At 49.7% G+C, this 18046-nt stretch overlaps 1 protein-coding gene across 2 annotated transcripts in view; it reads left to right on the plus strand.

The window, feature by feature from the left end:
* The window catches only part of RIMS4 (regulating synaptic membrane exocytosis 4), a 63223-nt gene that overhangs the window by 33210 nt on the left and 11967 nt on the right, over nucleotides 1-18046 (plus strand). Inside the window, exon 2 of one of the 2 annotated variants that reach the window (XM_032606157.1) lies at nucleotides 7956-8097. In XM_032606157.1, coding sequence (XP_032462048.1) covers nucleotides 7956-8097 — 142 coding nt within the window. The remainder of the gene's footprint in view (nucleotides 1-7955; nucleotides 8098-18046) is intronic. The other variant, XM_032606158.1, reaches the window with a different exon arrangement.

Here is an 18046-nt window from a genome sequence, read left to right on the forward strand (position 1 = left end):
AGAGAAGGGTTTGTGGAAGAGATGGCATTTATATTCTGTGATAGAGTGCAGTGAGTTTAGTTTAGTGGTTCAGTAAAAACATGGTTATTGGAGTCAGAAAGACATAGGCCTGAATTCTAGTTCTGCCATTAGTAGTTTTGTGTGTCCTTGGGAAAGTTACTTACACCTTCTCTATCCTCATTTTCTTACCTTATAAAATGGGGTAGTAACTGTCTCACAACTTATTGTGAGAATTAAAATGAGAAGATGCCTATGTAAAACACTTGGCATAGCATCTGGCACAGTGGTAATATTATTCATAATAGCCACCTTATTGAGTGCTTACTGTGTGCCACAGCTCACCTAGGATGTCCTGAGGATTAAATGTCATTATATTATTACATTACCTTATTATATTTAATCCTCATGACAGCCCTAAGAGTTTGGCGAGTTTCTGATAAACTGTTATTTAAAACTTAACTCTGGAGTATGGTCAGAATTTTGATAGGGAAGGTTAGGAAGGCAGGAAAGTAAAGGAGAGAAAATGGGGATGAGGCAGTTCCTGAGGATGTACATGGAGCAAAGAGGTGCCTGGCTGGGCTGGAGTGCGGAGACTGAGAGGGGAATCAGGAGCAGATGGGGAGGGAATCAGATAATGGAGAGTCGTGAATGCCTGAGTGTGAAGCCGGTAGCTCATTGGATGGGCAGTGGAGAGCTATTCTAAGGTTTTAAATAGGATCATGGCATGAAGTCGTGATTTATTTATAAATTTATTTTACCTTCATTTACGTTCTAGAATTAATACATTTAGCTGTAAAATATTCAGAAGACACAGCAGCCTACAAAAGAGAAATAAAATCTCCCCAACGGGCTGATTGGAGTGTAAATTGGTACCACTACTCTGGAAAATCATTTGGCAGCATCTGCTAAAGCTGAACAGATGCCTGCCCTATGACCCAGCCGTTAGGTATATTTCCGCCCTTAGGTACACCTCCGAGAGACACAGGTACAAATGTTCCCCAAAGGCCACGCACTAAAGCAGCATTATTCCTAATAGCCCCAACCTGGAAAAAAAGGAAATGCCCGTCAACAGTACAGTGGGTAAGTAGATTGTGGAACAGTGTATTCATACGGTGGAATACTTTATAGCAGTGATAATAGGCAGTCTGCAACTACACACACCAATATGGATGCATCTCATACAGTCAACACGATACTGAGCAGAAGAAGCCAGCACCCCGCCGCCGCCAAAGGCCATGCTCTGTATATAAAGTTTAAAAACAGGCAAAATATTTGATGTTTGAGATCAGGATAGTGGCTACCCTTGTGGAGCAAGATAGAGCCTGGAAGACTGGGCACGAGTGGGCTTTGGGGACCCTGGTGATGCTGTTTCTTCATCTGGCTGCTGGTTACATGGGTGTGTTTACCTTGTGAAAATCCATCAAGCTGTACACTAAAGGTTTGTGCACATTTCTGTATATATCTTATACTTAAAGTTACAAAAATAATCTTCCACACACACCCTCTAGCAATCTTTCCCCCTACAGTTACTCCCCATTAATGGTTTGGGTAATATCCTCCCAGATTTTTCTATGTCTATGCATGAAGAGAAAGATAAAGCTACGTTATCTGTGGCTTTGCAAAAATGGTCTTATGCTTTGCGTGGTGTCCTGCAACATGCTTTTTTAACTTCACAGTATGTTGAAGCCATCGTTTGTATCACTGTAGTTGTAGGTCTAGATGATTCTTTTTAAGACTTGCACAGTATCTTATTATGGGGATGTGTCACTTAGTAAACCCATCTCCTGTTGACAGACAGTTAATGTCAGCATTTCATTGCTGTAAATGATGCTGTGGGGAACCTCTTTGTGCATAGCTTGGTGTGCTTTTCTGACTATTTGTGAATTTATAAATTACTAGGAAGGGAATATCTTGGTCTGAAGTGGTATTTTAAGATAGTTAATCTGTTAATGACTTGCTGAGTGGGTGGGTTGGAAGCAGGGAGACCAGTTAGGAGGCTATTAAAATAGTTTAGACTTGGGGTAGTTAGGGTAGTTGGCTGTGAAAATAGACAGAAAGGGAGAGAGATAACAGATGTTAAGGGCAAAGACTTTATACGACCTGGCATCTAATGAGAAAGGGGGAAAGGTCAGAGAGGTCCTCGGGGGTTCTGAGTCTGTGGCTGGGAAAAGTGGGAACGTAAGTCAAGAGGAGTTGACTGGGGGAAGTGGGATGGGTTTAGTTGTGGCCAGCTCCTCATCCAGGTTCCTCATCCAGGTAGCAACGTCCAGAGTGCAGCTGGAAGTATTGGGTCCTGACAGAGTTAAGGGCTATAGATTTGAGGTATAGAATTCCTTTGCTTAGGGTGGTCCTCATGTTGTGGGAGGGGAATGAAATCAGTGATGGGAAGGCTCTAGAGAGAGAGGAAGAACCGAAGGACTGGAGAGCGAGGGCTCAATGTGTAGCGATGGCGGCAGTGGTCAGAGATGGGAGGGGATCTACCAGAATTCACTATCACAGAGGCCAAGGGAGGGATCTGAAGTGACTGTCATTCAAAGGACGAAGTAGTCAATAGCCTACATTAGTGTCCCTCCCACTGGGCCGCCAGTGGGTGCTGTCATTACATCTTTTACTTACTCCTCAAAGCCCTTAACACACGTGATTAATCAGTGTGATCATCTGTTTAATGTCTGCCTCCGCCTCTGAACTGTGAGCTCCATGGAGGCAGGGATCACCCCACTCTTCCTCCCTCTGCTGTACTCTCCATCAGGTGTGTGCTTGGCACACACAGGCGTTGGTATCCCAAGTTGTTCCTGTGTTTTGGTGGGACTCCAGTTGTCCACACACCTTTTGCCTGATGCCTACCCACTCCCTGCCACACACACACACACACACACACTCTCTCTCTCTCTCTCTCTCTCTCTCTCTCTCTCTGTCAGCACAGGTTGAGAGGAGGGACTTAGAACCCGCAGGGTACAGCAAGTGGGAGTGGGTGTAGCCAAAAGTAGGTCATCCACACTCCATTTACTTGTACATCACAGTGGCCAGCCTTGAGGGCAGTCTCACAATTGGTACCCAAAGTTTACAGGACTCAAACTCCAGGCCTCTCCAATGGAGCCTTAGGATAACCACGGACAAAGGAGCCTCTTGCTTGATCCTTGACTCTCCCTTCAGAAAGGGGGCCCCCTTCCACGCCTGCACTGTTGTGCAGCTGATCTTTTTATCACCACACTTCCTGGAGGGAATGGTATTTTCACTGTGATGCTGGAACCCACCTGTGCAGCTTTTTTTGAACCTTGACTTCCTTAGGATGCCAGCCAAGCCAGGTGTCTTAGGTCAAGTTTCCCCAAAAGGGCCCAGAGATGAGATGCGTGTGCAGGTGACGTACAAAGGAAGTGGTTCCCGAGGAGGCTGGGCACCCAGGAAACAAGCAGGGATGTGCTGTTGGGCAGATCCCACAGAGGGCGGCTTCAGCCCCTCCTGCAGGCTTCCTCGTGAGCCTGGGTTATGCCCAGGTCAGAGTTGTTCTGACCTGAGGCAAAGGACCCGAGGGTTCATTCTCTTGTTCCATTTAGGCTTTGATTAAGGGGCTTGGGGGCCACAAATTCCCAGGCACTTCTGCCTCTGCCTGTGTGGGGACAAAGTGGGCTCAGTAGCCCAAAGGAAGATCTAAAAACGGACCCCAAAAAAGTTGGCTTGTTGTGGCTTTCAGAAGCAGTGTGGTGGGACCTCATGAAAGTGGGAAGAAGGGAGATGTGTGGGGATGTGGGCGGAGCATCAACATCGTCCAGTGCAGTGGGTCACACCAGGACCTATTTCTGGGCTCCTGTGGACCGGAAGCAGGGTCTCCCATCCATGTGTGTATTGTCAGTGGAGACCAACACTTGGGATTGTGTTTAACATCTTCAGGAGGACTCCCCGCCAGACATGAAGGCACTCAGTAAATGCTTGTTGAGTAAGCAGAAAGGCCATACTCTGGGGTTGGAAGCTGAGATAAGGCCCTTGTGCATGGTCATGAGCCGCTATTGGAGACTGGTGTAGTCAGTCCTGCGGTTGGGCATATGGTGGCCAAGGCTGTTCTCTGAAGGAGTGTGTTTATTGAAGGGAGTGGGGAAGGAAGTGAAGCCTTGCGTAGGCTTGCAGGAGGGGTGGAAGGAGCCAGAAGATGGAGAGGTGGTAGATTCAAGACCCAGAGAGGACAAATGGTGGGAGGAGGTCCCAGTGACGGCGGGAGAAGGTGGGATGGGGAGGACAGAGGGCAGATCAGGCTGGGCCAGGTCAAGGTTCGCTCCTTCCTCTCAGAGAGGGAGGGAGGGTCAAGGGGCAGGTGGAAAGGTCTCAGGATTGTGAAATTTGGAAGCAAGAAGGAGCAAGTCCAAGAGACACATCTTTTCAGCCAAGTGGGAGAAAGGTCATTTGTTAGGATGGATGGGATTATGAGATGGGGAGTGGGAAAGCATTGGGACAGTCACTCTGGGGACATCACTGAGACAGCAAGAGATGTCAAAATGAAGAATTGGACCATGACCGAGTCAGCAAGAGATGACAAAAGGAAGGGTTGGATGGACAAGGTTAGGTGGTGGCACTGTGTGGTATGGTTGGGTACAATGGTGGTCCCCAGACTGGGGACTCTCGAGGTGGGGAAGGTGGCATGTCACGGTGCCACCTGACTTGCCCGAGGTCCCACAGCTACTGGCTGCAGAGCTGGGGCTCTGCCTGGGCCACCTGATTGCAAAGCCATGCTCACCGGCGTGCTGAGCCAGGGCTGTTCTAAGGCCCACGGCGGGTACTGGATGTGAAATGCTTTGGGGCTGTCGAGTGCTACACAGACGTGAACCATACTTCTCCAAACCACCCCCCGCCCAGTCCCCTTAGGGACTGAGTTGTTTGTCATGCTTTGGTCCGCCCTCTTCCTGGAGAAATGTGTCAGACCTTGCTGAGTGAGGATGAGCCAGTGTGGGGCTCCAGAACAGGGCTCAGTGGGGAAGTGAAGGTCCCAGGCAAGGTATCTGCAGCCTGCCTACAGGGTAACCGGGTTGTGGGTCTGTATCCCCACTGGAAGGAGGGGGTTGTCCTTGGAGGTGACTATGCCCGTGTGTGTGTGTGTGTGTGTGTGTGTGTGTGTGTGTGTGTGTTTGTGTGTGTGTTGGAGGGATGTCTCTCTGTGCCTGTGAGTCTGTGTTTCTTAGTGAGCGTATGTGTGTTTCTGAGTCTTTCTGTGCCTCTGACCCTGCTATACACAGAGAAACAGAAATGTTGGGAGGGGGACTTCAGATACAGAGTAGGGAAAGAACAAAGTGTGGAATGACGGGAAACAGACACAGGGACACACACATTCCCCCACACATTCTGGGTTCAGAAATAACCCAGGGTGACACACACACATACACGCGCGCTGTGTCGGTTTCTCTGTGTGCGTTCTTGAGTGGGTTGGTGTACACTTCTTACGGCCACGTGTCTGCATGTGGCTGGCACGTGCCCAGACACACATGCCCATTTAGCCTCAGAAACACAGAGTGACAGCTGTGTGGAGACCCATGGCAACACACAAATATAGACACAGACATACATTAACATACTATGTCTTTTCACATTTTCCTGTGTGTGTGTGATTTTCTGAGTATGTGGACATCTGTGTCTGAATTACGCAGATATATGTAGGAGAGAAACATGTGGGCGCACACTCTGAGAAGCACACACAGAGCACCTGTACCTCTGCGTGTGTGTGCACATGTCCATCTGCCGGCAAGTCAGGGAGGAAGGGGACACCGTCGTTGAAGTGGGAGGAGGGAAGCCAGGAGAAGACCAGTAGGAGGCGTCCTGGCCTCGCCCTGTTTCCTGGCACACAGGCCCCGCCCCCCATACTCTTGCTGAGCAGGATCGCGGGGTTTGGGTGGCACCGCTGTCCCCTGATGGGTCAGTCAGTGAGCACTGGTGAAGGCCCTGGGGTCTGTCAGTTCATCCCGGACTCTGTGGGGAGATGGGGAAGGTCCCACTAAAGATCCGCCTCCACCTCTAGCAAACCCACAGCCCCTCCAGGGCGGTGGGAGACGGAAAGCTTGCCGTGATCTCAAGGATGTGGAGCACAGAGCCGAGAGGCCGCCCCAGGGTCAAACGGTGCCCCGCGTCCCCAGCCCCGCCTTCCGGCTCTACGCGCAGGCCAGTCCCTTACCCTCGCGCCTTAATCCCACGTGCTCGGTGCGAAAGCTGGGAGAGCGGTAGCCGCCGCTTCCTGGGCGGCTGAGGATTAAGACCAGTCTCAGGGCAGACACCCATTCATCCAGCAGTTATTAATTAAGCACCTACAATGGCTGGACTGTGTTCTGAGCCCTGGGGCTTCAACACGCCACACAGTGAAATGCATTGTCCTCACGGAGTTTACCTTCTGCGTGGAGGAAGCTAGTCAATAGACCAGTAGTGCAGAACATGTCAGGGGTCGTAAGTGTCAGGAAGAAAGCCAAAGCAGGGCGCTGGGTGGAGAAGGGCCTGGGGTGGGAGGGGCCAGGAGATGATCAAGGAGAGCTTGGATAAGATAACGTCTGATCACAGAGTGGAAGCGAAGGTGTGAGCTGCTGACTGGGAGAGGGAATAGAAGGGCAGAGGGTCGTCCTCATAATAACCCTGCTCTCCCATTTTACAGTCGAGGAAAGTGGAGGCACAGGGAGACTAGTAATTTGCCCAAGGTCTCCCAGCCAGTAGAAAGAGATCCAGGATTTAAACCTGGGCAGGGTGCCAGTGGTCTAAATCAGTGGTCCTCAATCAGGGGTGATTTTTGCCCTCCCAACCCCCAGAGGATATTTGGCAGTGTCTGGAGACTTTTTTTTTTTTTTTTTTTTTTTTTGCGGTACGCAGGCCTCTCACTGTTGTGGCCTCTCCCGTTGCGGAGCACAGGCTCCGGACGCGCAGGCTCAGCGGCCATGGCTCACGGGCCCAGCCACTCCGCGGCACGTGGGATCTTCCCGGACCGGGGCACGAACCCGTGTCCCCTGCATCGGCAGGCGGACTCTCAACCACTGCGCCACCAGGGAAGCCCTGGAGACATTTTTGACTGCCATGACTGAACTGGAGGGAGGGTGCTACTAGCATCTAGTGGGTAGAGGCCAGGGATACTGTTGGACCTTCCACAGTGCAGAGGACAGCGCCTGACAGCTAAGCAATAATGCATACACATGGCCAGTTGTGCTGAGGTGGAGAAACCCTGGTCTAAATCCACGAAAAGCACTTGACAGAGAATATGACACATAGTAGGTGCTCGGTAACTAGTAGCTAAAGAGGAGGAGGGAAATGATTTGGAGAAGGTTGCAGGGAAGAAGTGAGTTTAAGAAGCAGTACATGTTGGATGGACCTAGAGAATATTATACTTACGTAAGTCAGACAGAAAGACAAATACTATGTGATACCACTTATACGTGGAATCTAGAAATAATACAAATGAATCTACATACAAAACAGAAACAGATTCACAGACATAGACTTATGGTTACCAAATTGGAGAGGGAGGGAGGGAGGGACAAATTAGGAGGATAGGATTAACAGATAGATACAAGCTACAGTACATAAAATAGATAAGCAACAAAGATTTACTGTAGAGCACAGGGAATTATATTCAGTATCTTGTAACAACCTATAGTGGAATATAATCTGAAAAAAAAATAACTGAATCAGTTTGCTGTACACCTGAAACTAACACAGTATTTTAAATCAATTATACTTCAATTAAAAAAAAAAGTACATGTAAATGAATCTGCCAGCTAAGAGAACTCATGTGATTTCTGTTTGTTGGGTGGGTGTAAAGGGCAGGGAGGGTGGGTGCAGGTGAGGCCGGTGGTGGGAGGAGGTTGATGGACTGGGGATGGGGATGGTAGAGGCCGAAGCTGGGCCGCCACCAGCCTTTGAAACGCTAACCAGAGGACTGGTCTCTCTGTCCCCTGCCACCCCATGTCTCTCCCCCCATCTCTCTTGGCCACTCTGCCCAGAAGGGGACAGCCGGAGGTTGAAGGGGGCCATCCAGAGGAGCACGGAGACGGGCCTGGCGGTGGAGATGCCCAGCAGGACGCTGCGCCAGGCCAGCCACGAGTCCATCGAGGACAGCATGAACAGCTACGGCTCTGAGGGCAAGTGAGTGTGGGGCCCGCAGTTGTCTTGGGCATGGGATGGGACGGGAGGGACAGAGCAGCACCCTCCAGGATCCCTGGGTCAGCCTCAGGCTGGGAGGGGTGCTAACTCAGGGCTCCTGGGTCATCCTCATCCTCAGAAGGAGGTGATGAAGCAAGGATGATGCTCTGAGGGAGTGTGATGGAGCATGGACTCTGGTACCCAGCTGTCTAGATCTCAGTCCTGGCTCCACTGCTCACTGGCTGTGTGATCCTGGGCAAGTCACCTCTCTGTGCCTCAGTTTCCTCGTCTGTAAAACGGGGACAGTACTACCAGCCTCATAGGGGGTGTTATGAGGATTAAATGGGTTAATATTTATAAAGCACACGGCACAGTGGCTGGCAAAGCAGTGTCAGTAAATGAAGACGGGGGTTGGAAGGGGTCTTGTTAGGCTCGTTGTTATTTCCTCTTTACTCTCTTAGTTCCTTAAATCCCAATTGGTTTTTAAAAATGTGTACTACTGCTTGATGAGGAGTTTCACACACATCAAGTCATAAAACATTAGGTCCAACTGGCTCCTTGCCTGTGTTTCTCTCCCCCAGCTGTACATCAGAATCGCTGGGAACTTGCTTCAAATACAGATCTCAGGGCCCCACGTCCAAGCTGCTGAATCACACTCCTTGACAGTGGAGCCTGGGAATTCCATTTTTAAAAGGCCCCCTGGGAGAAGGCCAGTCTAGACTGGGGCTCTCATTGTTGGAACGATCATGGACCCCTCTGAGAATTTTGGGAAAGCTTTGAGCCTGCTTTCCCCTGATAAATATACACATGTGCACCTGAACACAAACAAACAGTCATTTTTTAAAAAAATTTTTCATATTTCATTTACTTACTCTTTTGGCTGCATCCGGTCTTCGTTGTGGCACGTGGATCTTCGTTGCGGCATGCGGGACTTTGCTGCCGCATGTGAGCTCTGTAGTTTGCGGCACGTGGGCTCTCTAGTTGAGGTGCTCGGGCTCAGTAGTTGTGGTGCGTGGGTTTAGTTCCCCTGAGGCATGTGGGATCTTAGTTCCCTGACCAGTGATCAAACCTGCGTCTCCCGCATAGGAAGGTGGATTCTCAGCCACTGGGCCACCAGGGAAGCACCCACAGACGCTCATTCTTACCCGCATAGTCATACAGACACACTTCGTGTGACTGTAGCGGGTTCCTACATTCTTCTAAACCCCATCCCTGGCAAGGAAACTTTGATCCAAAGTGACTTCTTAATTGTACAGATGACCAGGGCACTCAGAGAGGTTGTGGGGCTTGGCCTGGATCACACAGCACATTAATAGGTCTGGAACCCAGGAGTCCCGACTCTCAGCCGGGGCTTGTACCACAGCACCCCATCGCTTCATTGTCTCAGCCGTCCTTGGCCGAGGAGGACAGGGGTATCACCATCCTTGTCAAGCACAAGAGGAGACTGGGGCTTGGAAAAGTTAAGTCCCCTGCTGGACAAATGTGGCTGTTTAAATGTAAATGAATTAAGATTAAATATTCTTTTCCTCTGTTGCATTCGCCATATTTCAAGCGCTCAGTAGCAGCATGTGTCCAGCACCAACTGTATTGGACTGTGCAGACGTCGACCATTTCCGTCATCATAGGAAGTTCCATTGGACAGTCCTGGCTGAGTGGCTTTACCAAGGCCAGACACCCAGCCAGGCCGCTGGGAGGTGGGACTGGGGCTCAGCTGCCACCTTCTGCTCCCGTCCTGTTTCTGGCCCTGCCTCGCAGCTAGGGGCACTGCCGCCTGAAAGCCTTCTCCCCCTCAGCCCCTCCTAAACGGGGCGTCTCCGGTCTCTGAATGGCCTTGCCTTGGCAGATTCTGCCGGTCCACCCACCTCCTAGGGAGACTTTCCAGAGGGCGAGAAGAGAAGGAGGACAGGCGGGAGGGAGAGGGAGAGGAGGAGGACGAAGAAGAAGGGAACAAATGTTTTCTTTAACCTAAGAAACTTGGCAAGGCAGCAAAACTTGGAGGAGGATATTCTAGGCATCTGGGTAGCAGTAGGTCCCTGCTGAGTTTCAGGGTGTCAGGAGATCTGGGTACTAGTCCTGGCTTGGCCACTGACCCCCTGAATGGCCTTGGGCATGTCTGTAGTCCTCTAAGCTTTAGGGAGGTGGATAAACATCTCATCTGTTGGCCTCACAGACAGGTCAGAAGACCAGGTCACGGGGGCAGCAGCTTGGTGCAATGAACAACAGCAGGGGGTCAAACCCATATTCCCATTTTACAGAAGAGGAGCTGAAGGCTCGGAGAGACCACATGACCTGTCCGAGGGGAGCAGCATAGGAGGGTGTCGTGGAGAAGAAATGAGATGATGCCTGCACATGACAGGTGCTTAGGCGGTGCCTCCTGTTGTCATTTGCTGTCCTGTGATTTAAGGGACCAGAGAGTATGCTATATTATAGATGTGTTCAAAGCCAGGACTCTGGAGTCGGACAACCCTGGTTTTAGCCTCATTTCTGCTTCTTAAGAGCTGTGTAGCTTTACGGAAGTTACTTTACCTCTCTGGTCCCAGTTTCTTCATCTATAGAAAGGGGTCCATAACAGTACAGACCACTAATAGAGTAGCTGTGACGATTCAATGAGTTAATATATGTAAAACACTTAGAACAGTGGCTGGCACATAGCAAGCATTATTATTATTAGCTGTTGTTATTGTTGTTTGTTGATTCAGCCACTGTGAGTTGAGTATTTTGCTCCTTGTGGCCAGTTGCATCCTAGTAGATAGAGTGAGCCACCCCCATTATAATTGTGTCTAGAATGTGCTTAGCACAGGATAAGCACGGGATAAATATTGGCTGTGATGATTATGGTTATTAAAAGGTTTGCGGTGGGTGTCTTGAGACAGTTGAGGAAGGATCAGGTGGTTTGGAGGGTGATTCGTCCAGGAGACGGGAGAGTCTTGCCCTCGCAAGAGGGGCTGAGTCTTGGTGGAGCCCAACCAGGTGCTACCCCCTTCCTCCAACACCTGGGTGAGGAAAGGAAGTCGAAGGGACAGGTGGGGACATTGAGCTGTGGTCAGCCTCCTCTTTGTTCTGGAGGTATTTTGGGCACTGGCAGGACCCTGATGCCAGGCTCTGAAACAGGAGGGGGTGTGACTGTCCTCCCCCTGGGCTCCTGCCAGCCCAGCTGAGGCTTATAGGGAGCCAGCATGTTTGAGGAGCCCCTGCCAGCCTGCAGCCCCTGGTGCTGCCGGGTGTGTTTATTCCTGCAAGTGGGCACAGGGGTTTTCATTTAGCACCTACACTGGATTTCATTTAGCACCTACACTGTAGTACCTACAGTGTGCCAGACAATTGGGCCGGGCATCTCAGAGACCCTGCCTTCCACTGACCACGCAACTAGCAGTGTGCTGAGAGATGCAAAGGGCAGGCACAGAGAACTTTGGAAATGCTGCATGCAGCCAGGTCTCAGGGCTGGGGAACAAGGGCTCCCTACAAGGGTTGCGCCATTCTGCCATTGACAGTGCTTGGGCTCCAGGCTACGTGATACCAGTTACAGTGGCTTTAGCCCTTGCTATTCAAAGTGTGGTCCACGGCCCAGCAGCATCCCCCGGGAGCTTGTTAGAAATGCAGCATCTCTTGGGACTTCCCTGACAGTCCAGTGGTTAAGAATCCACCCTTCCACTGCAGGGGGCACAGGTTCGATCCCAGGTCGGGGAGCTAAGATCCTGCATGCCACGTGGCATGGCCAATAAAAAGAAGTGCATCATCTCAGGTTTCTTTTTTTTTTTCTTTTGCTATTTAGCAAGGTAGTATTTTTATTTATTTATTTTTAAACAAGTTTCAAAAGATTTTTTTTTTAATTGGGATATAGTTGTTTTACAGTGTTGTGTTAGTTTCTACTGTACAGTGAAGCGGAGTTCCCTGTGCTGTACAGCAGGTTCTTATTAGTTATCTATTTTATACACATTAGTATATATATATATATCAATCCCAATCTCCCAATTCATCCCCCGCCCCACTTTCCTCTCTTGGTGTCCATATGTTTGTTCCCTACATCTGTGTCTCTGTTTCTGCCTTGAAAACCGGTTCATCTGTACTATTTTTCTAGATTCCTCATATATGCCTTAATATACGATATTTATTTTTCTCTTTCTGACTTACTTCACTCTGTATGACAGTCTCTAGGTCCATCCATGTCACTACAAATGACCCAATTTTGTTCCTTTTTATGGCTGAGTAATATTGCATTGTATACATGTACCACATCTTCTTTATCCATTCGTCTGTCGATGGACTTTTAGGTTGCTTCCATGACCTGGCTACTGTAAATAGTGCTGCAGTGAACATTGGGGTGCATGTGTCTTTTTGAATTATGGTTTTCTCAGGGTATATGCCCAGTAGTGGGATGGCTGGGTGGTATGGTAGTTCTATTTTTAGTTTTTTAAGGAACCTCCATACTGTTCTCCATAGTGGCTATATCAATTTACATTCCCACCAACAGTGCAAGAGGGTTCCCTTTTCTCCACACCCTCTCCAGCATTTGTTGTTTGTAGATTTTCTGATGAGGCCCATTCTAACTGGTGTGAGGTGATACCTCATTGAAGTTTTGATTTGCATTTCTCTAATAATTAGTGATGTTAAGCATCTTTTCATGTGCCTCTTGGCCATCTGTGTGTCTTTTTTTGAGAAATGTCTATTTAGGTCTTCCACCCATTTTTTGATTGGGTTGTTTGTTTTTTTGATATTGAGCTGCATGAGCTGTTTATATATTTTGGAGATTAATCCTTTGTCCATTGATTCGTTTGCAAATGTTTTCTCCCATTCTGAGGGTTGTCTTTTTGTCTTGTTTATGGTTTCCTTTGCTGTGCAAAAGCTTTTAAGTTTCATTAGGTCCCATTTGTTTATTTTTGTTTTTATTTCCATTACTCTAGGAGGTGGGTCATAAAAGATCTTGCTGTGATTTATGTCGAAGAGTGTTTTTCCTATGTTTTCCTCTAAGAGTTTTATAGTGCCCAGTCTTACATTTAGGTCTCTTATCCATTTTGAGTTTATTTTTGTGTATGGTGTTAGGGAGTGTTCTAATTTCATTCTTTTACATGTAGCTGTCCAGTTTTCCCACCATCACTTATTGAAGAGACTGTCTTTTCTCCATTGTATATCCATGCCTCCTTTGTCCTAGATTAGTTGACCACAGGTGCGTGGGTTTACCTCTGGGCTTTCTATCCTGTTCCATTGATCTATATTTCTGTTTTTGTGCCAGTACCATGTAGCCTTGATTATTGTAGCTTTGTAGTATAGTCTGAGGTCAGGGAGCCTGATTCCTCCAACTCTGTTTTCTTTTTTTCCAAGATTGCTTTGGCTTCATCTCAGGCTTCTAACAAGATCCCCAGGTGGTTTGTGGGTTAAGGTTGAGAAGCTCTGGCTTAATGGTAGTAATGTTCTAGAGCTAACACTATACAGAGCACTTGCTACGTGTGGGCACTGCGCTAAGCGTTTTACACATACTGACTCATTTAATTCTCCCAATAACCTGATAACCCTGGAACTGTTAATATCCTCATGTTACAGACGAGGAAATGAAAGCCAAAAGAGGTTAATTAATTTGCCCAAGGTCACACAGCCAGTAAGTGACTTCAATTTTGGGGATTCAAATCTAGCATTTGAAGTCTGCCCTTACCCATTCTACTCGACTCTTTCCCTCCTTTAATGGCTGCGTCTGTCAAGATTTCTGGAGGTGGATGCTTCCAGGATGGTTTGGTGGCTCAACGAGTCTGTCTTTCCCCTCCTCAGGCCTCAGCATGGTGGACCGATCCTGGTTTATCCCCTGGCACTGGGGAAGGATTTTCTCTTCCAGTGCCCCTTTCTGCCTGATTGAAAATTTGGTTCTGTATGTTAAGGATGGAAGGGAACAGTTATGGGTTGGGCAACCATCCAAGCTCCCACTCCCACCCCTGCCCCAAGCAGGCCCGTCTCCCCTAGATAAAGGGCAAGGATTCAAGCCCCCTGAGAACGGACCATGAGAACAGTACCTCCCCAGACCCCTCATCAATCCTGAGATACTCCCTGGTGACCATCTGTTTCAGTTTGGGTTCCCCAGAACCAGACCCAAGACATGGATTTGAGTGCAAGCAGTTTACTTGGAAGGTGATTCTGGAAAACCATGGTGGGGGGGCCCATGAGAGAGATAGGGCAGGGGAGGCATCCAGTAACATGTGTGTTGAGAAGCCAGCTGCCACTGTGGGCATCCGGAGCTTAATCCTGACGGGGACTCTAGGAGTCAGTGTGGAACAGGTGCCTGAGAGTCATTTCCTGGGAGGCCAGGGAGCTGGAGTATTTATACTCCCACTCTCGTCGGTTACTGGTTGATGGATGTTCACGTTTAACTCTCCTGCCCTTCCTGTGGCAGCGAGGGCTCTGGAGACCAGAGAAATTTCTTAGGGGCCAGAGAAACGTAGCCAGAGGAATGAGGGTGCCAACAGTTAGAAGTCACTGAGCACCGACATGGTGAGGGTCAGGGCACGTGGGGGACAGCAGCAGCGTCTGCTGTGCTTTCTGAGTGCACAGCGCCACCATCTCCCAGCTGCCCGAACCAGACGACTCTCGCAGACACCTCCTGCTCTTTCGCACTCCGTATCCAGTCCATGATTGGGCTCTATTTCACTCCTAATCGTCTTTGACTCCATCCACTCCCCTCCCCTCCCCCAGCCGTGAGGCCACTCATCACTCTTGCCTGGACACCTGCAAATCTCGGTTTTGGTCTAACTGCACAGTCTGTCACTCAGCACTTACTTCCTCTGGATTCTGCCAGCTTCCCCCAGTCCGCAGCTGTGTGCCCCCTGCTCCACCACTGAACCTCTTACACTTCCCTCCGTCTCACCTCCAGATCTCTGCATACATTGCTCCCTCTACCTGGCACTCCCTTTCCTACCCCTGCTCCCTCTTTGCCCTCTGACTCATTCTTCCTCCAGATCTCAGCTAAGAACATAAGCTATATCTCGTGTGCCAACTTCAGCTAATCGATAGTGGCTCCCTGGAGCGCTGTGTTGAGAAGGATTCTGAAGTGCGGTCCGGGCTTGGCAGGAGTGTTGAGGTTGATTGGCAATGTCTGTCCTGGGAGTGGGCAGGGGAAGTGGAACGGCACAGGTCTGCCATTCCTCTGGCTGCATCGGCAGCTTCCACAGCCTCTTCTTCCCCCACCATAGCACCCAGCAGTCTGTCTTACTTCTCTCATGTGTGTCTTGTCTGTCCTACTAGACACTGAGTGTGGTACCTGCTCAGCACAGGGCCTGGCCCACAGGAGATGCCCCACAAATTTGGATGAGTAATAGGTGGAGACTACGTACAGAAGTACATACACACACTTGCCTCTCCTTCCCTCCCCTCCCCAGCCTCCTTCATCACAGACCCAGGGTCTCAGCATCCTCCCCATAAACCCGAAGCCGTCCAGGCTGGCTGCTGGCGCCCCTCCTCCTCCTTCCCTCTGCCCCTTGTTGTCCTGTGGTGTCTGGGTCATCAGCAACCTGCTCCCCAGGTGTCTGGGTCACGGTGTCCACAGCTCTGGAGAGCAGAGTGTGAGCTGATGGCAGGGCCACTGTACCCAGCCTCAGGGTGGCTTCCTGTCAAGGCTGTTTCAGTCATCACCGAAGGCCCAGGAGAATGGGTGGGTGGTCAGAACCCCCTTTCCGTTTCCCACCTCTGCTACTTAGCAGTCATCGTGCCTGAAGGACAAGCAGGACACATGTGGGCATGGGCTAGGAGATGGGGATTAGTTTGCTTCTGTTTTATAAGCACCAGTATTTGCTGAGCACTTGACTGCACCAGTTCTGTTCTAAGGCATTCATCTCATTTAATACTTACAGCAGCACCAAGGGTGGCCTACCACTGTTGATTCCTACGTCACCGAAAAGGAAACCCAGGCTCTGAGTGGTGAAGAACGTGCCTGTACAACCAGTGAGTGGGGGGAATCAAGATTCAAATCCAGGCCTGCCTGACCCCAAAGCGTGGACTGCAGATCCCTGTGCTCTGCCCTGGGCGAGGCTAAGTTCCCCTCGGGATGCAGAGACAGTGTAGCAGAGAGGTAGAGTAGATGAACCCCGGAACCAGACTCCCAGGTTCAAATCCCAGGTCTGCCACTCAGCAGCAACAAGATCTTGGTCGGGTTACTTAACTTTTCAGTGCCTTGGGTTTCCCCTTCTGGAAAGTGGGTATTAATAATAAGTACCTAGCTTGCACAGCATCGTTAAATGAGGTTTAAATGAGTTAATATGGATAACTTAGTACTATCAGTGCCTGGCTCATGGCAAGCTTTTTGATCAATAAAAAATAGATCAAATCCCTGGCTTCACGCCTAGGAGCTACGCTCTCGTGGCCCGGGGTGGGGGGAGGGGTAGGTTTGGGAATGTCTCGAATACTTGAGAAGCTGGAGTCAGGACTGTGTGATGCTGTGTATCCTGGCATACAGTCAGTGCTGCTGCAGTGCTCGTTTTGAAAACGCAAATTTGTTCCAACACGATTGAAGTATTCTGGAATAATTTGAGCACAATATAAACTTCGCCTTTGCTCAGGTGTGATTTCATCCACGAGAAACGCGAGGTGAACTCGGGAATCTGCACCCATGTAGGAATGCACAAAACATACTCCTCGCTTCCTCCACACTCCCCCTCCCCCCACACCTGGTGTTACAGCTTCCCACCCGTCCGTTTCAGACAGCCCTCCGTCACCACATTGCAGCAACTCACACTGCAGACCTGCTGACACTCATTTCCAAAAGCAAGCGTCAGGCTGTCTTCACGGTAAAGCACCATATTTATTTTAGTATCTGTGCGTTTCTTAACCATTTTACACGTAGAAGACTGTGCTACCATTTTTATTATATCCCTGTCCCTTTTTTTTTTTTGATACACTTTTTGGGTGTTGTGCCCCTAACCGTGTTTTCCCCATAAGCTCTGTGTTTGACTGCAGGACTTTGCACTGCACTGTGGTTTTTAGGAATGTATGTTTTGCGTTACAGCAGAACCGACTGTATTGCAGGCTCAGCGAGGCTGTGGGAGGGTGGATGGATGGACGATGGACATGTAGGGGCAGGTGGTGAATGGATGGACAGAGAGCCTATGAACCTTTCAGAACCAACATAACCCATACTCACCACGAGGGCTGGGCCGCCTTTTAATTTCTGATGAGTTGAGACAGGCGATCCATCTGGAAAAGAGAGTAGAAGTCAAAACCCCCGAATAACCCAATTATTTCTTTAACCATTGAGAACACGGGAAAACCAGAGGCCAAACTGAGCTCAAAGGTTAATAATAAAAGACAAATGGGTTTCAGCTCCACAAACAAAACTAACAGGATTTGAAAGGCAGGAAATCTCATTTCACCAGTAACACAAAATAAAAGGCCAGCAGAACAGAGGTTTTAATCCTGTTTCAGGTCTCTGCCTCCGCCTGGTGGCATGTGTCCCTTGGAAGAATCAGCTGCTGTAGCCACCCTGCTCCCCCTCCCACCCCGCCCCAGATGACCTGGCCTCTTTGTCTCAGGCATCCAGATGCTGCACTTCCTAATAGGTCTGGAATTGGAAGTGCTGTGAAAGCACCACAGAGGGCTTCCCTGGTGGCGCAGTGGTTGAGAGTCCGCCTGCCGATGCAGGGGACACGGGTTCGTGCCCCGGTCCGGGGGGGATCCCACATGCCACAGAGCGGCTGGGCCGGTGAGCCATGGCCGCTTAGCCTGCGCGTCCAGAGCCTGTGCTCCGCAACGGGAGGGGCCCGCATACCGCAAAAAAAAAAAAGAAAACACCAGGCAGCAGGGACCCGCTAGCCACGGCATCTCAATCCTTACTCATTCAGCAGATGCTGTGTGCTAGGCCCTTTGCTAAGCACCTTGCCTGCGTCATCCTGTTGACTCTCCCCAACAGCTCAGCCAGGTGACTATAATTTATTTCCATTTTATACATGCAGCTCAGAGAGATTACCAAACTTACCTCAGG

Source organism: Phocoena sinus, chromosome 15 (genome assembly GCF_008692025.1).
Source record: "Phocoena sinus isolate mPhoSin1 chromosome 15, mPhoSin1.pri, whole genome shotgun sequence".
NCBI classification, from domain to species: Eukaryota; Metazoa; Chordata; class Mammalia; order Artiodactyla; family Phocoenidae; genus Phocoena; species Phocoena sinus.